The sequence below is a fragment of the Engraulis encrasicolus genome, chromosome 2 (assembly GCF_034702125.1).
Source record: "Engraulis encrasicolus isolate BLACKSEA-1 chromosome 2, IST_EnEncr_1.0, whole genome shotgun sequence".
Classification (NCBI taxonomy): Eukaryota; Metazoa; Chordata; class Actinopteri; order Clupeiformes; family Engraulidae; genus Engraulis; species Engraulis encrasicolus.
Window position 1 is genome coordinate 54,421,280 of NC_085858.1, and position 21,276 is coordinate 54,442,555.

General features: G+C 45.7%; 2 protein-coding genes across 3 annotated transcripts in view; one reads left to right on the forward strand and one right to left on the reverse strand.

The window, feature by feature from the left end:
• Nucleotides 1–3,064: 3,064 nt before the first annotated feature.
• The window catches only part of retreg3 (reticulophagy regulator family member 3), a 33,260-nt gene continuing 15,048 nt past the window's right edge, over nt 3,065–21,276 (reverse strand). The window contains exons 1-9 of one of the 2 annotated variants that reach the window (XM_063191882.1): nt 15,805–16,610; nt 12,214–12,320; nt 11,636–11,666; nt 11,360–11,486; nt 9,017–9,101; nt 5,545–5,682; nt 4,712–4,791; nt 4,104–4,236; nt 3,065–3,812 (exon numbers count right to left, since the gene is read on the reverse strand). In XM_063191882.1, coding sequence (XP_063047952.1) covers nt 3,148–3,812; nt 4,104–4,236; nt 4,712–4,791; nt 5,545–5,682; nt 9,017–9,101; nt 11,360–11,486; nt 11,636–11,666; nt 12,214–12,320; nt 15,805–16,046 — 1,608 coding nt within the window. In that variant the 5' untranslated portion in view covers nt 16,047–16,610 and the 3' untranslated portion in view covers nt 3,065–3,147. Of the gene's footprint in view, nt 3,813–4,103; nt 4,237–4,711; nt 4,792–5,544; nt 5,683–9,016; nt 9,102–11,359; nt 11,487–11,635; nt 11,667–12,213; nt 12,321–15,804; nt 16,611–21,276 lie in introns of those variants that run through there. The other variant, XM_063191891.1, reaches the window with a different exon arrangement.
• LOC134441539 (fatty acid-binding protein, liver-like) lies at nt 6,074–9,006 on the forward strand. The gene is made up of 4 exons (XM_063191901.1): nt 6,074–6,669; nt 7,082–7,254; nt 7,912–8,001; nt 8,225–9,006. The coding sequence occupies exons 1-4, from the start codon at nt 6,603–6,605 to the stop codon at nt 8,273–8,275; spliced, it is 381 nt and encodes a 126-aa protein (XP_063047971.1). The 5' UTR covers nt 6,074–6,602; the 3' UTR covers nt 8,276–9,006.

The following is a 21,276-nucleotide window of genomic DNA, read 5'->3' on the forward strand; positions in this document are numbered from 1 at the left end:
AGTACATTAACTTTTGCGCACACACACACACGCACATACACAAGTTCCCATCCAAAAATAATTTAAATCAGAAATTCTTTAATGGTCTTGCACATCAAAACATATCAAAAACAATTGAAGAGAGATAGTACACATGTATTGGATGAGCTATATACGTTAACAGACCTACCATACACTCACGGCAGAGAATGGTCTTTTCAGGAAAGAACTAGTAAATTTTCTCCCTATAGGGCTCAAACGGTGGTTCATTCAGGCAGGACCAGCACATGCCCATCAAAAGGACAGACCTCAGCTCATTCATGAGGGACCACATTGGGACAGGCTCTCCTTGGATGAGGGTACTCTTCAGCGACACAAACTATATATTACACTGAATTCATCACAAACATAACTTTATAATTACAACACTGCACAAATAAAAATAGAATCTTTTGAAGTATAAACCAGCCTTCTTTCGTCCCACCTCTGAGCCATCTACAACCACCTACATGTGGCCATTAACAAGCCACCAGTGAGGCCTACTCTCTCTCCTTCATTACAAGAATTTTACAAAGGACAGTTTATCAACAGGGCTTATCAACCACTTGCACAATACAGCACACATTCTCCGCAGTGTCACGTCTCGGCTATTGTCTTGCAGGGTTTGGTGTTGCTTACTTTTCCTAAAACATGTCAGTTAATATAAATTATTTCCATGGCTACTGTAGATAAAACATAAGCTTGTTGGGATGATATTCAGTACACAACCATACTGTCTGGTAAACAAAGTGCAGAGAGAGCTCGAGAGATAGAGAGACAGACAGAAATAGCAGATTGAGACCAAGAGACAGAGAGAGTGAAAGAAAATCTTGGGTACTGCATCATGGCAATTCACAGCTGCCATGGAAACATTACAGGTATGGAGTATCAAGGCAGCAATAATCAGAAATAATCCGGCCTGAAATTTATTCAACAGCACTGAACTCGCAGCAGGGTAGCGGTCATCAACCTCCAACAAGCAAACACAGCAGCAGCATTGAATGCTGTTTGTGTGTGTGTGTGTGTGTGTGCGCGCGCACTGACCCTCACCCATCCACATCTGACACCTAAAACTTTAAGATGTGGGGGTTAACTAAGAGCAAACTATAACGAAAACAGGTGCGTTCAGATGATGCAGCAGCATTGAATGTTGTATGTGTGTCAACCCTAACCCATCAATTATCTGACATCTAAAAACCAAAACAGGTGCTTTCAGCTGACGAGGAACACAAACCAAGACAGAGCCAAATGAGATGGAGGCAGAGGCAGAGGCAGATGCGCAGACAAAACGGAAACAAAATGAAATGGATAGACAAACTAAACTTCACCTACCGAATACACAAGAGGAAAGGTTTCGTGTTGCTCTCAAATAATAATAATAGAAAACAACAACAGCCGCACGAGTAAAATTACAACATTCATCCGCGAGGGTTCTCAGATGTGAAACCAGAACAGAGGAACCTGATGGGACTTAATGGACCAACAGCAGGGCTTTCATAGTACAGCAGAGAGCAAGTGGATCACTGAATCTGGGCAGAGACCAAGGTAATGCCTGAATTGGCAGAGGAGCTCTTGAGATGGTCATCTGAAACTGATGTCTACTCAAAACACTGATGGTTACACTGCTAAAGGCATTGGTGGGTCATGTCAAACAAGTTCTTCATTTAAGAAGCATAGACAAGACCTGCTATGGGCGTGTTTTTACAACACTGATGCTTTAGGCTGTTGGTTTCTCTGACACACAACAGTGGAAGCAGCGCGTGTCCTGCTGCAGCAGTACAGGCCAGCGACTCCATGAACAGCAGGGGATAAACATTAAACTGGAAGGGTGACTATGAGCTCATCTGAAATACTGACAAGCCAAATTGCTGAGACCTGTGTGAAATGTATCTAACAAGCCCATGCTATTCAGACGATTGGCACAACCTGAAGCCTCAGACAAGCGCTCAAACTAATGAATTGTACCCTTCATCCGATTTAGTCAGTCATTCTGTAATGTAGGTGTGAAAGAAAACAAGACAATGAATGATATCTTAATGTGTACACAGCCCTGCTTTCCGCTGCTGGGTAACAGCTTGGCAACAGGGAGCGAGAAATTCCCATGATGCATCTCCAGTGACGCCACTCTTTGCTCATCATTGCTGCTGCTGCCATGGCAACTATTCCCACACTGGTCCTACGCGAGTGCCCCACTGGTCAGAGAGCGGTCCTGAAAGGACTCAGCTAGGGCTGGGTTGGATGGTATTACGGCTTCACTTCCTTAAGACACATCCCTGCAGCTTTTATACTCATCTTGGGACAAATGGTGCTGGTCAGTTGTGCTGGTTTTACGTTGTTTTTTTCTTTCCTCCAAGATTTGAGATTTTATGTCTTCATTACGTTGCTGTTGCTTTATATATTTCCAAGACATTTTGATGTTAATGTAGAGATTTGTTTTCTTTAAAAATATATATCTTTTATTTCCTGTGTTCTATTGCTTTGCCTACAAAATAAGATATGGGAGGAGAAGGATCCATGTAGAGAATAGGAAGTTCAGCATTAAAAAAAAAAGAAGAAAAAAAGAAAAAAGGGTAAAGAAATGTTCAAATGGTGAAAACTGAGGAGATGAGAAATACTTCACAGTGATAACTCTAGAGGCGGTGTGGCAGAGCAGGACTCCTGACCGCTGGGACCTAAGAAAATTAAACAAACACTGACAGTGTATCACACATGTACTGTAGCCTTCCAGTCCTCAACATGATCTCATTCACTTGTGCAAGTACACGCACACAGATGCATCATTCATTTCCACATTCTCTCTCTCTCTCACACACCCAAACATACACAGTCACACACACACACACACACACACACACACACACACACACACACACACACACACACACACACTCTCTCTCTCTCTCTCTTAAACAAACACACACACACACGCACACACACACACACACACGCACAGTCTCTCTTAAACAAACACACAGACACACGCGTGTGTGCGCGCGCACGCACGCACGCACGCACGCACGCACGCACGCACGCACGCACGCACGCACGCACGCACGCACGCACACACGCACACACACACACACACACACACACACTTAAGGGTAGGTAGCAGAGACGGGTAGCCCCTTTTCACTGAGGCTTCCCCAGCAGGTTGGACAGGAAGCCAGCGTTGCCGGCCGAGCCTCCTCTTCCGCCGTCCAGACCCAGTGGATCCATCTGGCTCAGCTCCGACTGGTCCAGCATCTCAAAGTCCTCCCCGTCCAAATCCGTGTCCAGTTCGGAGCTGTCCTGGTGCCGGTAGCTCCTGGAGTGGTGCCCGCCGCCCTGGCCCTGGCCCTGGCCCTGTCCGGCAGGGTGATGGTGGTCCCTGCTGCCCCGTTTGGACTGGGCGGCCTGACGCCTGTGTGGCTGAGGCTGTGCCCTTGCCTGCGCCGGTGGCTGTGGCTGGGGTTGTGTCTGACCAGCCAAAGCCGCCTGCAGGAGGCTGGTGGTGATGGTGCTGGCCAGTTGACCAGAGATCTGACTGGAGATGTGGCTGGAGAGCTGGCTGGTGGCGGCCTGCTGCAGGGCGCTGAGGCACAGCTGCGCCCCCTCCAGCTCCTCCGCCTCCTGGTCCGAGTCCAGGTCCAGCAGGGTGGAGCCGCGGTGGAGGGACAGGCCGGCCGAGCCCAGGCTGGGGAGGCCCAGGCTGGGGTCGTCGTCGTCCTCCATCAGGGTGGCGTCCAGGTTGATGGAGGGGAACTCCGCCAGGTCGCAGGCAAACGACTCCTCAGGGTCGCTGTGTCTGTCCAAGTCTAAATGCCATGGTGAAAAAAGATTGTTGGAACAATATAGATATACAAAAAGATGCATATAGTGAAAAGATGCAGTGTACAAACATGAAGAACTATAGTTACCATGATGGTAAAAAGAAAAGCACTTAAGATTATTGGATGGAAGAATAAAAAAAACAATGCATCTTCAGCATGCCATGCGTACAAATATGTAATGGATTTATAAAGACATTCATGTGAGAAATCCCAAATTGATTAATGAAAAAGATTTTAAAAAGTACTGCATTTCCCATAATGCTTGTTGAGACTGACCTTCGGAACCCTCTGTGAGAGGGGTTTGACCCCTGGACAGGTTAAAGGTGCCGTTCTCCGTGTAGGAGATCTCAGCGTCTGAGTGCTCAGAGTCAGTGAGAGCCAGCTCCTTAGCAACCACAGCATCATCAAACTGCAAAGACAAAAGTCAACATCAACCACTTATCGCTTTCAACTTGAAAATCTAAACAATGTAGTGTGACAGCTGACAGCTGCAAAAGGGAGATAACAATTGTTTCACTCTCACTCATTATCCCCGTTTTCACAACAAACCAAGGTATTAAACCATGGCATTAAAACAAGCCTTCATACCACCACTTGAGAGAAGAGAAGACAAGACAGGTCTGATCCACCAGACTTAGTCGCCAATGAAATGGAATTTACAATATTACAGTCACACTTGATCTGATGGATCTAAAACATATCCCTATCATTAGAGGCTTCATTTGATGTCCTGTGAAGGAGAGAGTGTGTCACCATGATTAAATGGGATGCACGGGGGATTGTTTTTCCAGCAGTGTGTTGTAGTGCAGTGTATGAGGAGCCTGGCTGGATTTGCTGGCGGTGTGTGGGTTATATATAGCTCAGGGTGCTGGGGGGGGATTTACCGTGGGACAGAAAGCCGCCAGCTCCTCCTCGCTGTCGTCAGCATCGTCTGAGGCGGCGCCCCTGATCGGCCGACGCAGGACTGCAAACACAGGGGTCAAAGGTCAAGCAGAGGGAAGCTGGACGACACTGGCCCTTATTTCCAGCAGCAGAGACTGCAGTTAGCTTTGCACGGCTTCTCAATAACAAGAGGGCACAACTGCTTAATTAAACTGGACTTACTGATTGAATCATCCCATGCTTTGTTTGTACTAAAAAAATTAGGTATCCATTCTCAATAACCTTTTAGCCGCCATTGCATGATGATATGCAGAAAATACTCAGCTATAAAGTAGACCAGTGTTTCCCAACCAGGGGTACGTGTACCACTAGGGGTACGCGAGCACACTGCAGGGGGTACTTGGAAACATGTAATTTTATCAAATACATGTAGCTCAGTTACATTGGGATAGAGAAAGCGGTATAGAACTTGACTTAGGGGGTACTCATGGCACAACGAAAAGGCTTGGGGGTACACAAGACAAAAAAGGTTGGGAAACACTGCAGTAGACGATAACAATGCAGTACTTTCAGAGACACTGACGTCTGACTACGACAGGTTGTATTTGCAAATGCTTCTCTCTGTGTGCTAGTCTGCTCTACAGTAGTAGTGGTTGACATACAGGGCCGTTGACAGCTTTGGCCCAGGAGAAAGTCATCTGAAATGACCTTCCACCCCCAATACATAAAATGTAATGAAAACCCAATTCTGCTCTCCACCCCCTTCTTTCTCCCCATGGGCCCGCCGGGACAACTGACCCTTTGTCCTCCCCCGTTGGCTTCCCTGATTACATACACTGGTTGTCGATGGGCTGGGACATCATGTAGCCCGAGGGGCTGAAGTCCAGCCACTGCAGGGCCGGCTCCAGTCTCACGCACACACGCTGCCACAAGCGGTGGTAGACAGCCAGTGGACACATCAGCACAGACAACACTGCAGAGAGAGAGAGAGAGAGAGAGAGAGAGAGAGAGAGAGAGAGAGAGAGAGAGAGAGAGAGAGAGAGAGAGAGAGAGAGAGAGAGAGAGAAGGATATGGGGGCATATTAGTTCCAATTCATGCCAGGTAAGTTTATTCATATAGCACATGAATGCTCAATGTGCTTTACTAAGAAAGAAAGAACAGCTACAGTAAAAGACAAAAGCATAACGCATGAAAGACAAAAAGAAAAATGAAAGTGAACAGAACACAAAAACAAAGCCACAGCATGCCCCTCCAGGACTGAGGCTGTTCAGGTTCGAGAGAGAGAGAGAGAGAGAGAGAGAGAGAGAGAGAGAGAGAGAGAGAGAGAGAGAGAGAGAGAGAGAGAGAGAGAGAGAGAGAGAGACGATGTGTCATTAAAAGAAAGCATCAGAGAATAGTTTTGGTTTGAAGACTCCGTTTCAAATCACTCTTCAAGCAACCACTGACCATAATGAACTCAGAAGTACCAGCTGTTGTGTGAAGCACACCATCCACCACAAAAAAAACATCAAGCTTGCCAAAGGAATTTAAAAAATTATTCACACTCCAATGCACATCACTCTCACTTGCTTAAGGCAAAACAAAAAACACCATATGGCATTACCACTGTTTTTGCAATGCAGTTCTCATATCTGGTAGTTCATGCATCATCCTTCGGGACTTCACACTGAACACACACACCAACAAAACAGGGACAAAAAAGTCCCAGCCATGGATACCAAATCGTCTCTAGCTTCACTTATGTCACAAACCTTACCACTACTATAAGCTCAGTCAGCACAGACATCCAGCGCGCACTGTAGTGCTTCACGATCGCTGTCTTGCCCATTCAGACATCTAATTGCACTCAGCAGTTTCCCTTTCCTTGAGGAGAAGGAGAGCTGCTCACACAGATGGCCTTCAATGGAACATGGCAAATGCACTCTCAGGAGAACCATGAGGAGTTCTTCAAAGTAATGTGTGAGTAATCTGGGACTACCACCTTTCGTACAGTTCAGAATTACTTAGAATTAGAAGTAGTCAGAATTAATTGCATTTCTTAATGATTTCTAAGAAATTACTTTATTGTAAATGCATTAGACATTCTTGGCTGGATTGGCAACGCTGCTGCTTGTGTTTTAAATCTTGCACTAAACGCTTTCGCGGCATTTACCTTGTTGAAAAGATTGCAAATGACTACCACTGAAGCACCGTTTTTTTTCTTATCTCAGGATTGGTCACAGGATTATTACAATGCTATAATCCCATTTACTTGCTTTCTTTCCATGCGCGTGTGTGTGTGTGTGTGTGTGTGTGTGCGTGCGTGTGTGTGCGTGTGTGTGTGTGTGTGTGTGTGTGTGTGTGTGTGTGTGTGTGTGTAAATACATCCCAGCTATGCCAGACACGGTGATCCGCATCATGCGTGATGTGAAGCCATTGACGGAGATCCAGCAGACGGGCGATGACTTTGTGGTGACGGTGAAGACCCCGCTGCGATCCAACACAAACACCTTCACACTGGGCCGCGAGGCCACAATCAACACATTTGATGGCAAGAAGGTCAAGGTGAGCGTTAAAGCCACGTCTGTTTCCATATAGTCACACAACCATTCTCTTTTTGGATTGGACACTTTTGGGGGCCCTGAGGTAGGTCTTTGAACCAAAAGCTTGACAAGTAAAAGAGCAAAAAAAGTGTGCAGACATTTTTCTTTCAATTCTCACAGATTTGCATACTTTGCACCTTTGTGGCCTTGTTGTTTAGTTTTGGTCTAACGACAATGGTGCCATGAAAATAATGGAACTACATGCACCATTGGAAGTGTTTTTTTCACTCAAACCTTTTTTTATAAACGGTCACCAGTCTTTTCATCTTTAAAACAATCATCCAAAACACCTGTGACATCTGTCCCTAATGTGCTTCTCAGCATGTAAGCTTACACGGGGCAGCCGTGGCCTAGTGGTTAGAGAGTTGGTCTTTCAATCCAGGGGTTGCAGGTTCGAATCCCCCCCTGACCTCTCCCTACATCTCCATCCATGGCTGAAACGCCCTTGAGCAAGGCACCTAACCCCACATTGCTCCAGGGACTGTAACCAATACCCTGACAAATAATAACTGTAAGTCGCTTTGAATAAATGAAAGCGTCAGCTAAGTGTAATGTAATACTCTCATTGTCTAACAATAGAAATGATGTTTAGACTGTGTCCATTGTCTAATTTGGGCAGTGTACAGTTAACCTGGAGGATGGGAAGCTGGTCTGCACCACAGAGAAGTTCACCCACGTGCGGGAGATCCAGGGAGAGGAGATGGTGGAGGTCAGTGGCTTTGCTGTTCACAGGATAACAATGTAGTATGTAGCATTGTATTTGACTGTTTAGATTAGGAGTGATTGCAAACATGACCCAACAGTCTTCTTGCATGCCACTGCCGTGAGTCCTTGCGGCTGCATGTCTGAACACAATGGGTGATAGATATGGTGTGCATGTTCTGACGCATCACTGTGTATTTCTGTATCCCATGGCAACACTGCTCGCATAGACGATGACAGCTGGCTCTACATCCATGATCAGGAAGAGCAAGAGGACCTGATAAGGAACATGATCTACCTCAACTAATGAATATGTTTGTATTGAAAGAAACCCTAAATAAAATCACTATATGCTACTTAATGTGTTCTTACTGAAATGTTAATAAATCAAACGTCTACATATCACATTTTTGATTCTTTGTCCTCATGATGTTCATAAACTAAAAAAAACGTACAAAAACAAAACACTATCAACAACAGCAGCAATCAGAGATGGCAACACAGTCAACAGTGGACACGTGATGTTCCCAGGACCATAAATAAACTTTTTTTCATCACCAGCCAAAATGGCTGGTAGATGTTCATCTGACTAGCCAAAGAACACACAATCACTAATGGGTCAAAGCGGCTTGTAAGCTGGTCTTTTCTACCAGCCAAAATGACATTTTCACCAGCATTTGGCCAGTGTCAGTTTGGAGCCCTGGATGTTCCACTCCAACTCTCACAGCCCAGTAGGGCGAGGTTAAAAGCACCAACCAATACACATGTGTAGTTGTCTGTGGATGGTTGTGTAGTGCACTGTGTGTACTTGTGTCAAAAATGCATAGTGCGGGCCCTACCGTGGCTCTAACGGTAGGGCACTAGACTGCTATGCTGGCGACCTGGGTTTCATTCCGGCCCGGGTCATTTGCCAATACCTCCCCGTCTCTCTCCCCACTGATCACTCATCCCGTCTGTCCTTCACTGTCCTGTCAAGAATAAAGACAAAAAGCCCCCCCAGAAAAATGCATGTGCGTCCATACCTGCCGAGTAGGAAAGCACCAGTCCAGGGATGTAGCGCCCCACCATGGCCAGGAGGGTAAAGATTCCACAGGTCAGCATACAGAACTAGTGCACAAGAGAGGCAATTCCATCTTCAGATTACAGTGCATCTGGAAGTCTATGTTTCATTATAGTGTTTCTCAACGAGGGCTTTACAGCCCCCCAGGGGGCGTTGGAGAGCCCTAGGGGAGCATTGAGGAAGATACAGCTGAGAGGGGGCGGTGCTTAGTTGCCTTTGGTGGGCATTAGTCCATTTTATTTTTTAATACTAAGGGGGGCGTTGTCAGGCTTATGGTGAGGTCAAGGGGGCGTTGGGAGGCTTATGGTGATGTCAAGGGGGCATTTGTTCAAAATAGGTTGAGAACCACTCAGGGCTCCAGACTAACTTTTTGCACTGGTTGCACTGGTGCGCCTAAAACATTTTTTTAGGTGCACCAGCACAAAATTTAGGTGCACCCAAATGTTTTCACCACCCCATACACACACGCACCTCAGCTTTAAAAAATAAGAATTAAAAATAATAACAATAGCAATAATAATAGCAGCAATAATACAATAATAATAATGATAATTATTATTATTATTATTATTATTATTATTCTATTATTTTTGCTATATTTTAAAAGACCTGGAGCCTTTCATGTGCTATAGGCTAGTCTTCCAAATGTGCTCCTTATAAAAGACATATCAAGACACATCTTGGCTACAAGCAGTTTGGCTGGTAGAAAAGACCAAATTAGTAGCCTTTTAGTCAGTAGGCCTATGTGTTTGACTAGTAAGATCAACATACCAGCCTTTTCTGCAATAAGGCTACGCACACGACACAAGCATAGAGTTACAATATGAAGATAGATGGATGGATGGATGGATGGATGGAGGATGGATAGATTTTTTTTTAACAAACCCTGCTAAAAATGTCATGATTTTAAAAATCATTATACACAAATAGCCTAGCCTATGTTTACAGTGGAATCTGAGGTGAATTGGGTTTGGTCTATTTCCCCGTTTTTGAGCGCTCTCCCTCTGCATAATGATTGCGGTATCTTAGCAAGCGCTACGAACAGACACGACGGCACTAGTGCGCTCGCTCGCTCTCTCTCTCCCTCCCTCCCTCCCTCTCGCGCTGTCTCGAGGTGCATGAACGATGCCTCGCCGACTGATAGGCAGTATGTAGCCTGCCCTAGTCGCTATCAAAAAACTCTCACAGAAGTCCCGACAGACTAGCGCGCCACCTGTTGTTTGGCCAGCTCTGCACGCGGCTGAAACGGGCAATTATCCGCACCCGTCTGCGTTTTTGTGTGGCAATGTTTAATATCCGCTCAACCCATTTAGTTTTTCCCCGTGATTGTGACTCTCGTGTTTAAAATATCCTCAAGTCATTTTGCTGTTTTTACCGTGCTTGCAACTCTCTCGTCCGTTGCAAAACTCGCCTGGTTGAGAACACAAAACTCGCTGGCACATGTGAACTCGGATGGTTGAGCGAAGTCGAACATTCTATTCTGAAACGTCGGGCTGCCTGTGAACGAGGAAGGGGGATAAAGCTACCGGTAGTTCAGCGGAGTTGAAGGAATGACCGCATCGACCCGTTTTATTGTGTGATGATGGGCCACTACTGTAGAATGACTATTAATTGTATGTCCATTAAAAGGGTTGTTTGGTAATTGATTTTGTTCTACTGATGGCTGGTCGCACCGGTGCGCCTAAAAATATTTTTTAGGCGCACCATTGAAAAAAATGGGCGCATATGCGACCAAATTGGTCGCACTCTGGAGCCCTGCCACTGTTATAGATAAATGGATAAGGATGCCCTTTGACTGAATATTTAATACTCACAGTCCACACAGCTGCTGTATGTACGGCAGGTGTGTGTGTGAGCACACGCAATGCCTATTGTCATTACAATCAAACAGCACACAGAATGCATGTGTAAGTGTATGTGTGCGAGTGAATGTGTTTGTGTTTGAGTGAAGCCAGGATGGATCAGACAAGAGCATGTCGGGACAGATGGCTGAGCTGAACATGTGTGTGTGTGTGTGTGTGTGTGTGTGTGTGTGTGTGTGTGTGTGTGTGTGTGTGTGTGTGTGTGTACATGGCATGTGTGCTCAGGGAGAGCTTATCAGTCTCAGTGTTTACTACTGACAAGGGTGACGGTAGGTCCGGTTGTATCCCCTCAGCCCCTCAACTGTCTGTGTGTGTGTGTGTGTGTGTGTGTGTGTGTGTGTACTGGGGGGAGTTGCTGGTATGGAGGGGGACCTGAGGTGATCTTGGGGTGACAGACAGACAGACAGGGATTAAGGGGAGTATCCCCAGGCTCAGCACCTCACCTTGCCGGGGCTGTAGCGCTTCAAGTTGACCAGGCCCGCGGAGAAGGACACGCCGGCCACCCACAGCTCGGCCATGTGTTGGCACAGCTCCGGCACGCTCAAGGTACCCGGCTGCACCACACCCCAGCTACACAACACCGAAAGAGGGGGTGAGGAGGGGGGAAGCAGAGAGGGATTTAGAATCACCATGGTAGCATCGGCACACATAAGGCCTATCACCATCACAGTATCATGTTTGGATGGATGTTTATATATAGTAGGCGTTCCATACTGTACCTTTCACTCTCGCTCTCGTCCAGCCGCTTCACTGCAGGGAGAAATAGGAGAAGGGAGACACACACACAGAGGACACTGTGAGCTCTGGGTCATAGACACACACAATGGTCTTCACTATTCATGTTTCATAGGGTGGGGTGAAAGGAAGCTACAGTGTATAAGCGTGCGCGCACACACACACTCACACACAAAATGGTCTTCATTGCAGGCACATGACACCATTCATCTTTCATAGGGAGGGGGGGGCTGCCACACACGCATGCACGTCGCGCACACACACACACACACACACACAAAGGTCAAGACTGCGGTAATTGTTTGAGAGGAGGAGTGATTAAGTGCAGAGAGGCTAATTAATGTCATCGCCACAGGTAGGCAGACACAGTGGTAAGCACCGGAGTGGGCTTGATCCCAGAGACATGGACAGACAGAGAACGAGAGATGGATAGGGACGGGGGGAGACATTACAGTAAGTGTAGATTGTGGTTATATTCACTTTGTATGTCAGGAGGGGGTGGTATTCAATTGGAGTGTGTCTGGGTAAGTGAGGGAGAACGAGAGGGTGGGGGTCAGTTTACCTCTGATTTCTGGCCAGATCTTATTCCTCCACGTGTCAACACAGACCGTCAGAGCGAGGCCCACACACAGCAGAAACAGGAGCCGTAGAGAGGAAAGAGCAAAAAACCTGAGAAAGAAACAGAGTCACAGATGAGGCTTGATTGTAAGTGCGTATAAGGTTACACCGTCTGTGTGTGTGTGTGTGTGTGTGTGTGTAAAAAGGGGAAAAAAGGTGCATGTCGCAACAGCTGCTGTTGTGTCTGTTGCCCTGAAGAGGTTTACAAGCTCTTAATCGTGTCTGTCATTGACAGGCCTGTACCGAATGTCTCTCACTACTCTTAAAAGAAAACATGTGTGTTTGTGTGTGCGCATGTGTGTGCGCATGCGCGTGCGTGTGTGTGTGTGTGCACAGGTGCACCGCAATCTATGTGTATGTATGTTTGTCTGTGCATATATCACGCAATTTATTTGCTTGTGTAACGGTGTGCACAACAAAAATCACTGGAGCGTATGAGTTTAAAGTAGCAGCAGCAGTGGAGTCCTCTGGTTAAGTTACATCCTTCCCAAAGGCACACTGGCTGCATTTGCATGACCTGCAAAGAGGCAGAACTTAGTTCTCCACTCGGGTCAGCTCAGAGCAACACAACTAGCGTTCCTACCTACCTCAGGGGTTCAGCACGGCCTAACACCCCACTCTGGAAAAGCAGGCGCCAGGCCAGCCGTCAGCAGCATGTTCTAACAGTAGCCTGCTGTTAATCATGTGACGGGGCCGACCGGAAAGCAGGCACTGCCCATGGCTGTCAGGAGGGATGTATGGATAGACCCGAGACTAAGCCAGAGATTCTTTAAGTATAGAGATATGCCACTGTAATAGGTTGCTATGGGCACCTAACATGACCAGGTTCCGGTCTGCCTAAAGGGGCATGTCATAATACTCCTAGCATTGAATAGAACAGTCCTTAGGTCTGCCTAGGTCTGCCTAAAGGGGGATTTCCCCCCCTTCCCCTTGCAATAATAGAACCCGGAAACAATGGGCCAATGGAATCTCTCTCTCTCTACTCTCTCTGACTAAGCTGTGTGCAAACGCCAAAAGACTCACTCTGTTGGTGCGGCAAGAAATGTTTGCGTCTTATCCAGTGTTTACCACACTTAGAGGTTCTGTCGGGAGGGAGTTGATGTAGTAATGACTGAAATCGGATGAATATTAGACTAATGCGAAGAAAGAATTCTAATAAACAACGCTGAGGAGGGGGACGCAAAGCAAACTCTTGACTTGTTGTGGCTGCGATCTTGTAGCCTCGCGAGCCATCCTACGTACTTCCGCCAAAGGATTGGCTCCACTACTGTAGTCTGGCCGTGCTTCTCTGTGGAGTGCTTGCAGCAGTAGAATTTTGATTGCAACGCCCCCCCAGAAAACAGCCAATAATCGAATACGCCCCCCACGTGGGGACGAAAGGGGGAGAACGCTCGTGACAATGACGTACACATCTGCGCCAGAGCCATTGGTCTGCGCTATGTTGTTGTTGAGTAACTACCAGCGATTGGGTGAGAGGTGTCCAATAATTTCAAACTATAACTGAGTGCAAACTTCCTGCTTTCTACAATCGCTTCAGAGCAAACAAATGCCAGACCATAAATACGAAATGAAATGGTAGTATTATGGGATGGTCAGGACCAGGCTAGCGATCTTGCATAGCAAGTAAAAAATCAAGGCGCTCACTAGGGTTCTGGCCTGCCGCCAGTCCAGGAAGGGGATCACCAGGGTAAAATCTCAACGTTGGCCACTTCTCCATTACACTGCTTAGCCTACAAACCCCGAACGCAGAACAAGCTGTCTTTTGTTCGCACGGCTGGAACTATTGCGATTGTGGGTTTTTTGTGTGTGTGTCCTGTCCGCCAAGATAACCCTCGGACTTTGGCTTAAGCATCCGTAAGTGAGAGAGGGGACCTCCTGACCTCCCCCCTGGTCTATTGGCTAGTGTAGTCTTATGAGGTAAGTGGGTTCGCTGCTCCGCTCTCTGCGGCTGGGACTGAATTAGAGAAGGAAAAAAAAAACCATCAAAGATGAGAGGTGGGGAGGAGGATGATGATGATGATGGCGGCTAACAAGAACGACGAAGGAGTTATGACAGCGGAAGGGAATAGAGAGAGAAGGAGGGGGGCAGTCGGACTAATCCAATAAAGCCACATGCTTGACTTCACACCCCTCCCTGCCTCCCCTCACCTCTGGTTCTCCTCCACTGTGCCTCTCCGCTCTACTCTTTCGTTCCATATTCTGTCCATTCCACTCCGACTCTCATTATCCGTACAGTAATGGCAGAGCCCCATCTATCTACATTCTTCTACTTTAAAAAAAATCCAACCCCCTCTTCTTCTTCTGATGAGAGGAGAGACCACATATGACCTCTTTCTCTCCATCACCATTTCTCCACCCCTGGCTTCTGCTTATCACTCTCCCTCACAGTTGCTAGCCTATTGCTCTGCTATCAGAGTTTTGATGTGTGCGCGTGTGTGTGTGTGTGTGTGTGTGTGTGTGTGTGTGTGTGTGTGTGTGTGTGTGTGTGTAAAGAAGTGCACAACCAGGTCAGGCCATAAAGGCAAACATAACAAAACAAAACAGATTTAACAGATCAGAGGCTGAACTCATGGGTTCCACACAGTTCACCAACCGAATTAACGGTGAACAGAAACATGATAGGGCACATTCTTCTGGAGATTTGGTCCAGTAACTCAAGGCTTCAGGTATTATCCCTGCGGCCTTCAGACCTTTTAAAGGCTAGGGTGCACAGTTGGGGCAAAAACAAAACACTGAGGCCAAAAAAGCATTAGGAAACTCAATTCTCAGAACTCAGTTCTGAGGTAACATTAAACAGCTGATAATGCATACAGTACTTTAAGCCAGTAGTTTTCCATTGGAGCTTATACTATGGAAGTAGTGCTGAAACCATCTAGGCCTGTGTACTGCATCAACATTAGTCAAATAAATCCATCAGGACAAGGGCCAGAGAAGCCTTTATGTCCCGGTCCCAGGTCGGTTGATCTGGGTTGAGACATTAGCCCCTCAGCAGTCAACAGCTGGTGCTAACAACAGCTGACACTTGAGCAGCAACTAGAAGTAGGCCTACTTGACCCCGAAAGAACAGAGCATGGCAGCACATTCTGCTCCATGCTCTGATAACCGTCCCTGATCATATTTAGTCACACTTGTGCTTGCTGGGGAAACTTATAAACAGGTCCCTGCCGCGTGGGAAAGAAAACAAAAATGAAAGCCCCTTTCGCTTAGTAAACCCCTCAACACTGACAGTGGAGTGATGAGAACAATACAATCTCAGGCCCACTGTCTCGCACCTGTTTCCTGAGCCTCGCCACTTTAGCTCACGTGCTGTGTCACAGTGGAACGGAGTGGTTCTTATGGCCTCTGAGAGTGGTATGAAACGACAGTAGTATGTAAACAAATGGTAACCAGTTTTTTCAAACGACTTTGGTACTACTACCATGTCACACAGACTTTGATCCAAGCCACAGATGTATGTAAACAAACATGCTTTCGCTTCTTCACGTCAGTAAATAGCATCACACAGTCAATGGCAAACTTTCCACATTGGACTTACCAGAACAGCGCATTGACCACAATGTAGAGCAGCACGCTGTGAATCGGTTTTTCCCACACGAGTACTGCCTGGAGGTAGGTCACCATTCGCTCGTAGGGTCCCAACTTCTCTAGAAGAGAAGCTTTCACAGCACGAACATGGGCTTCTCTCTCGCTGGAGCATGGTCTACTTCGCAAGCCCACAGCCGAGGCTTGCTTGTCTGACCCTTTGGTTATATCTGCAGTTCCAGACTTGTGTGCCATTATAGCGTCAAAAAAACTATGTCAACGGACTACAGATAAAATACGAGCTGTCAAACGCAATACAACACCAAATGGACGCACTGCCTGACAATGAGCGTGCGTTAGCTTTGCTGTGTTATTTTCCAAGCAAAGTAAGCTAGCTCTCGGGGCTAGCTCACGTTAGCAAGTGACTTGATCAAACGACAGCACCGGATAAAACTAGCTGGCCAAACGGATTGGCACGACATGTAAACCATTCCAGCATGGTCACATAAAACTTAAAAAGCACGGGACAACCAGTCTAAAAAGATGGGTAATGTTTAAAAAAGGTACGGTTGATGAGGAGGGGATTCCAAGTGGATGTTTATCTTCCGTGCAATATCCGCTAATGCTAGGCTCTCCAGTTAGGATTAATATCGGATCACGAAAACCCCACGAACCACGAGACCCTGTACACTGTTGTTGAAGTGGATATACGCTCCACTTGTCGCGTAAACTGAAAAGTTATACACGCAAACGCCTGTATGTAAAGACAAACTGCTGAGCGTTGTCAATATGGCGTAACCCAAAGTACCTTAGCCTGTGTTTTCTTCATTGGTGTTCTTACTCAAATTCTGTGCAAATCCTGACTGACGCCTTTCTCTGCGTGCGTGGGTATCAACCAATCAGAGGAGCCTGTTGCCGGTGCTTGCAGTGTGTGTGCAGTAGGAGACTGCAACGCAAGTACCATTCAGTAAATCCATAGATAAAATCCCTAGACATTACAAGTTAACATTTAATTATTTACCCCATACATGTCACAACACACTTTCTGTGACTAGCTGAGGGGTGAAACAAAATTCAAAAGGATGTGCAAGAGGAGGAGGATGATGTGGCCCTTCTTGCACCTGGTTTTGCAACACATGACATGTTGGCAGTAGCCTACGTGACACCCATCAGTTGATTTATTAGCAAATAGATTTAAAAAAAATGTTTTAATGTATAACTTTTTTTTGTTTACTAGTCAAACAGTAGTCAGTGTTTCTTTCCATATGTGAGGAGGTACCAGTGAGGATGGGGTACCTATTGGGTGGCACAGAGTTGGGGCCTTTGCTCAGTCATTTTACACAATTAAGCCAAATAAAAATGAGAAAATCTGCAAGTCTTGTGCAAAATAGCTTTACTAAGGCTGCAAGCTTTCACTCTGTGAGACCTTCATCAGGCAGCTAGAGTGTATGTTGCAAACACTTAAGTCAAGCCAAGTTTATGGTCAGTTTCTTCATATGCACAGGTCATACAAGGACAATTATGTTTCTCTCTGTCCCATACAGACATGGACATACACAGGACTGACATTTAATGCAAGACAGGACCAATAACAACGTAACAAGTAATAATTAGCCTACATGAAGTAATATGCAGTCAAAACATTTAACATTGAAACGCTTGTAAAAAAAAAAATAACCTAGGCTAATACGATACAGTAGGAAACGAACAATAGGCTACTGTACAAGACACAGACACAGTGCAGTAGGCTACAGCACATTCAGGGCAGTCCAGTTGTCTCAGGTTATCATCATAGGTGTGTTGTATATTGCAAGGTCCAAGCTGTTCTTTTGATGTAGTAATAATAATAATAATAATAATAATTGTATTTGTATAGCACTGTGTCATACAAGGCATGTAACTCAAAGTGCTTAACAAATGGGAAAAAACATTGTTAGAGATAGATTTAAAAGGAGAGGTATAGAGGAGAGGCAGAAAAAGCAAGAAGGCAGAGGAAGAAGAGATAGACAGAGAATGTAGAGTCATAAGGTCAACGTAGGTTAGGACCAGGATTCTTAGATGTGTAAGGTCCATAGTGGCTGGGCCTATCATAAGTCATAGATAGTCACACAGAGATTGGGCGCTCAGGTGCGGCCCCTGGTGGCATCAGGGGTGAGGAAAACTCCCCCTTTCGCTTGATTCATAGTTTGTGAGGGGGAAAAAAAAGCTCGGTGAGGTCTGAGAAAAAAGACCCCCTGTAGTCAGTGAAGAATACCTCAGGCAGAGACCAGCGGCCACCTAGGGGAGCCCCCTGCCAGGGCTGGATTGCGAGTAGTAAGGGCGCTGCGGCGGCGGTGGGACACTATGACGCCTTGGCAGCTAGGAGTTGGCAAGGATGAAGAGGTGGGTCTTCAGCTGCTTCTTAAAGGAGTCGACGGAGGTGGCTGATCGGATCTCGATGGGGAGGGCGTTCCATCTCTTGGGCGCATAGCAGGCAAACGCGGCGTCGCCGATCTTCTTCTGCGGGGGGTGGGGGTCCTTAGCAGCTTGGCATCAGTGGACCTGAGAGCTCGAGCAGGGGCATAAAAAGAGAGCATGTCTGAGATATAGCTAGGGGCAAGTCCATTTAATGCTTTAAATACTGTGAGCAGAATCTTAAAGTCGATTCTGTATGAGACAGGTAACCAGTGCAGGTCTGCCAAGACAGGAGAGATGTGCTCTCTCATTCTGGTTCTATGTTAAGGATTTTGCCGCAGAGTTTTGAATGAGTTGCAATTTGTCAATTAATGTTTTTTGGGAGACCAGAGAAGAGAGCATTGCAGTAGTCTATCCTACTGGTGACAAAGGCATGAATAAGTTTTCTCAGCGTCTTGTCGGGGGGGCCAAGCCGCGCACTTTGTTGACATTTCTAAGATGGAAAAAGCAGATTTTTGTTATCTTGTTGATGTGAGGCTCAAAGCTCAAAATCCGAGTCTATGACCACACCTAGGCTAGTAACCTTATCTTTAATGTGTATGCTTAGGTCACCTAGGCTTGAGTTGGAGTTTTGCACGTTTTTTCTTAGGCCCAATGAGCAACACTTCAGTTTTATCTTCATTTAATTTTAGGAAGTTACTGTTCATCCAATCTGTAATGGCAGACATGCATTTAGTCAAGGCATGAATGGCAGTGGTTTGGCTAGGCTCGACAGAGATATATAGTTGAGTGTCATCGGCATAGCTATGAAAATCAACATTGTGCTCTCTGATGATGGAGCCCAGGGGCAACATATAGAGAGAGAAGAGGAGAGGGCCCAAGCAACTACCTGAGCAACTCCAAAAGGCACATCATACTTGTTGGAGACGTATTTCTCCGATGGTGACAAAAAACTGTCTTCCTGTAATATATGTTTTGAACCACTCTAGACGTGACCGACAAGCCTACCCAAGATTCAAGGCGGTCAATTAGTATGTTGTGGTCTATCGTGTCAAAGGCGGCACTGAGGTCGAGGAGGATAAGTGCTGAAACTTTGTTTGCGGCAGTGCTGAGCCTAAGATCACTTATTATTTTGGTTAGTGCTGTTTCGGTGCTATGGTTGGCTCTAAAGCCTGATTGGAATTTTTCCAAGATATCATTCCCAGCCAGATGTTGATTAAGCTGTTTAAATACAACTTTTTCTAGTACCTTGCTTATAAAGGGGAGGTTTGATATAGGTCTGTAGTTGTTTAAAGAATTCTGATCTAAATTTGTCTTTTTTAGGAGTGGCTTTACCATGGCTGTTTTGAATGAGCTTGGAAAAATGCCTGTAAGCATAGAGGTGTTAACAATTTGCAGTAAAGGTGCTGCTAAGCAACCAAGTATGTTTTTTAGCAGATATGTGGGGATCGCGTCAAGGCTGCAGGTAGACTGCTTACTTTCCCTGACTATTTTACAGAGGTCGTCCTCTGTAATTGGACAAAACTTTTGGAAGCTCTGTGTAGGTAAGGTGCAAAGTCACATAGATCAGTTTCATAGAGTTGTCTTCCCAGTGGGGGCAGCAGCAACAGGTAGCAGTGTATGGGTTATTGTTGCAGAGCAGTGTAATACATAGTATGCATAATTTCATGCATTTTCATGCTTGGAAGGTGTCTTTAAAAAGAGTTGAGTTTGCGGGGAGAAAGATGAAGAGGAATCTTTCTAAAATAATATGGCTTTTCATATGCTGTGTAGGCATGGCCGTAGCCAGGAGTTTGAAACAAGGGAGATCCATTGTGCACGTGCAGCTCGGCATTTTTTTTTAAAGGTGCACTTTGTAGGATCCCCTTTTTCCCTATGAAAAGTGCAATTTTCCCAGTCATAATGAATACTTAGAATTTGAATTTGAAGGTGGTGCAAAGTATTCATGAAAATGGTAAGATTTGTAAATGGGCAACATCAATTCTGGAAATTCACATTCACAACTTTGATATTTCAATGAATATTTACTAGAATAAACTGAAAAAATAGAGAAAAGTAGGCTATGGAAGATATACATTTCCAACATTTTGAACAGGTACTCAGAAATAGATGATAAATAGAAATGATAACACTTGCGAATAGCATAAATTCTGGATATAAACTACTAAAACAAACTCAACCTTTAAGTAATATTGATATTGATCAATTGGCATAACTATTCTGTCAGTATATGACATGGCCTGTATGCTGCAGGATGGCCAAAGAAATTGATTGTCTACTGATCGTCTACCAGTTAATTTTGCAACTACTGTTTGTTGACATATATTGCTGAGTCAGGGACACACACATACTTCGAAAGGGCAGAAAGAGACCCTTCTAATGGTACCACACACTCACCCATACACAAAAGCTATGTAAATAAAAACATCAATTGAAATGTGTATGAAAAAATTGAGATTAAAAAATATACTATTTTCTCAAAAAATGAGGGAGGTCCGGACCTCCCCTACCTCATATGTGGCTACGGCCATGTGTGTAGGCCACAGCTTGCACATCTTGCAGAGGTTGCAGAGGTTGCTTGCAAAGGAAGGATGCTGTATATCTGTCACAGTACTGGTTAAAAAATATACTGTAAAGTTAGTATTCCCTTGTTCTAAGGGGGTTACATGCTGCCATTCCGACGTACCGTCATTCCGACATTGACGTTCAATTGTCGGAATGCTGATATTTTCTTCAGAAATGAAACGTCCCCTCATTCCGAATTTCAATTTTTCTTTTGTCGGAATGGTGGTATGTTTTTTTTTTTTCAACATACCAGCATTCCGACACGCGATTTCAGCACCACACGCGTGGACAGCTCACCATGGAATAATAGAGCTGCACCAGCTGCAAAAGCCGAGAAAAAGACACACGCAGGTCAAGCCAGAATGATCGCACCCACTCAGTAATTTACTGATGATAAGGGGTGATGGCTCGTTGTGTAGCCGATATTTCATTTGCCAGTGTAAAACTGATGCTATTTGTTTTTGTGACAATTGCCTACACCGATAAACAGCGGCTTCCCTATGGTGCTTAACGTACAGACACACAT

Bases quoted from the DNA above. Each gene is read 5' to 3' on its own strand.
- LOC134441539 (XM_063191901.1), top strand. From the start codon at position 6,603: ATGGCCTTCAATGGAACATGGCAAATGCACTCTCAGGAGAACCATGAG. The intron at 6,670-7,081 runs GTGAGTAATCTG...AATACATCCCAG, and splicing joins GGAGTTCTTCAAAGTAATGT to CTATGCCAGACACGGTGATC. The intron at 8,002-8,224 runs GTCAGTGGCTTT...CTGCTCGCATAG, and splicing joins AGGGAGAGGAGATGGTGGAG to ACGATGACAGCTGGCTCTAC.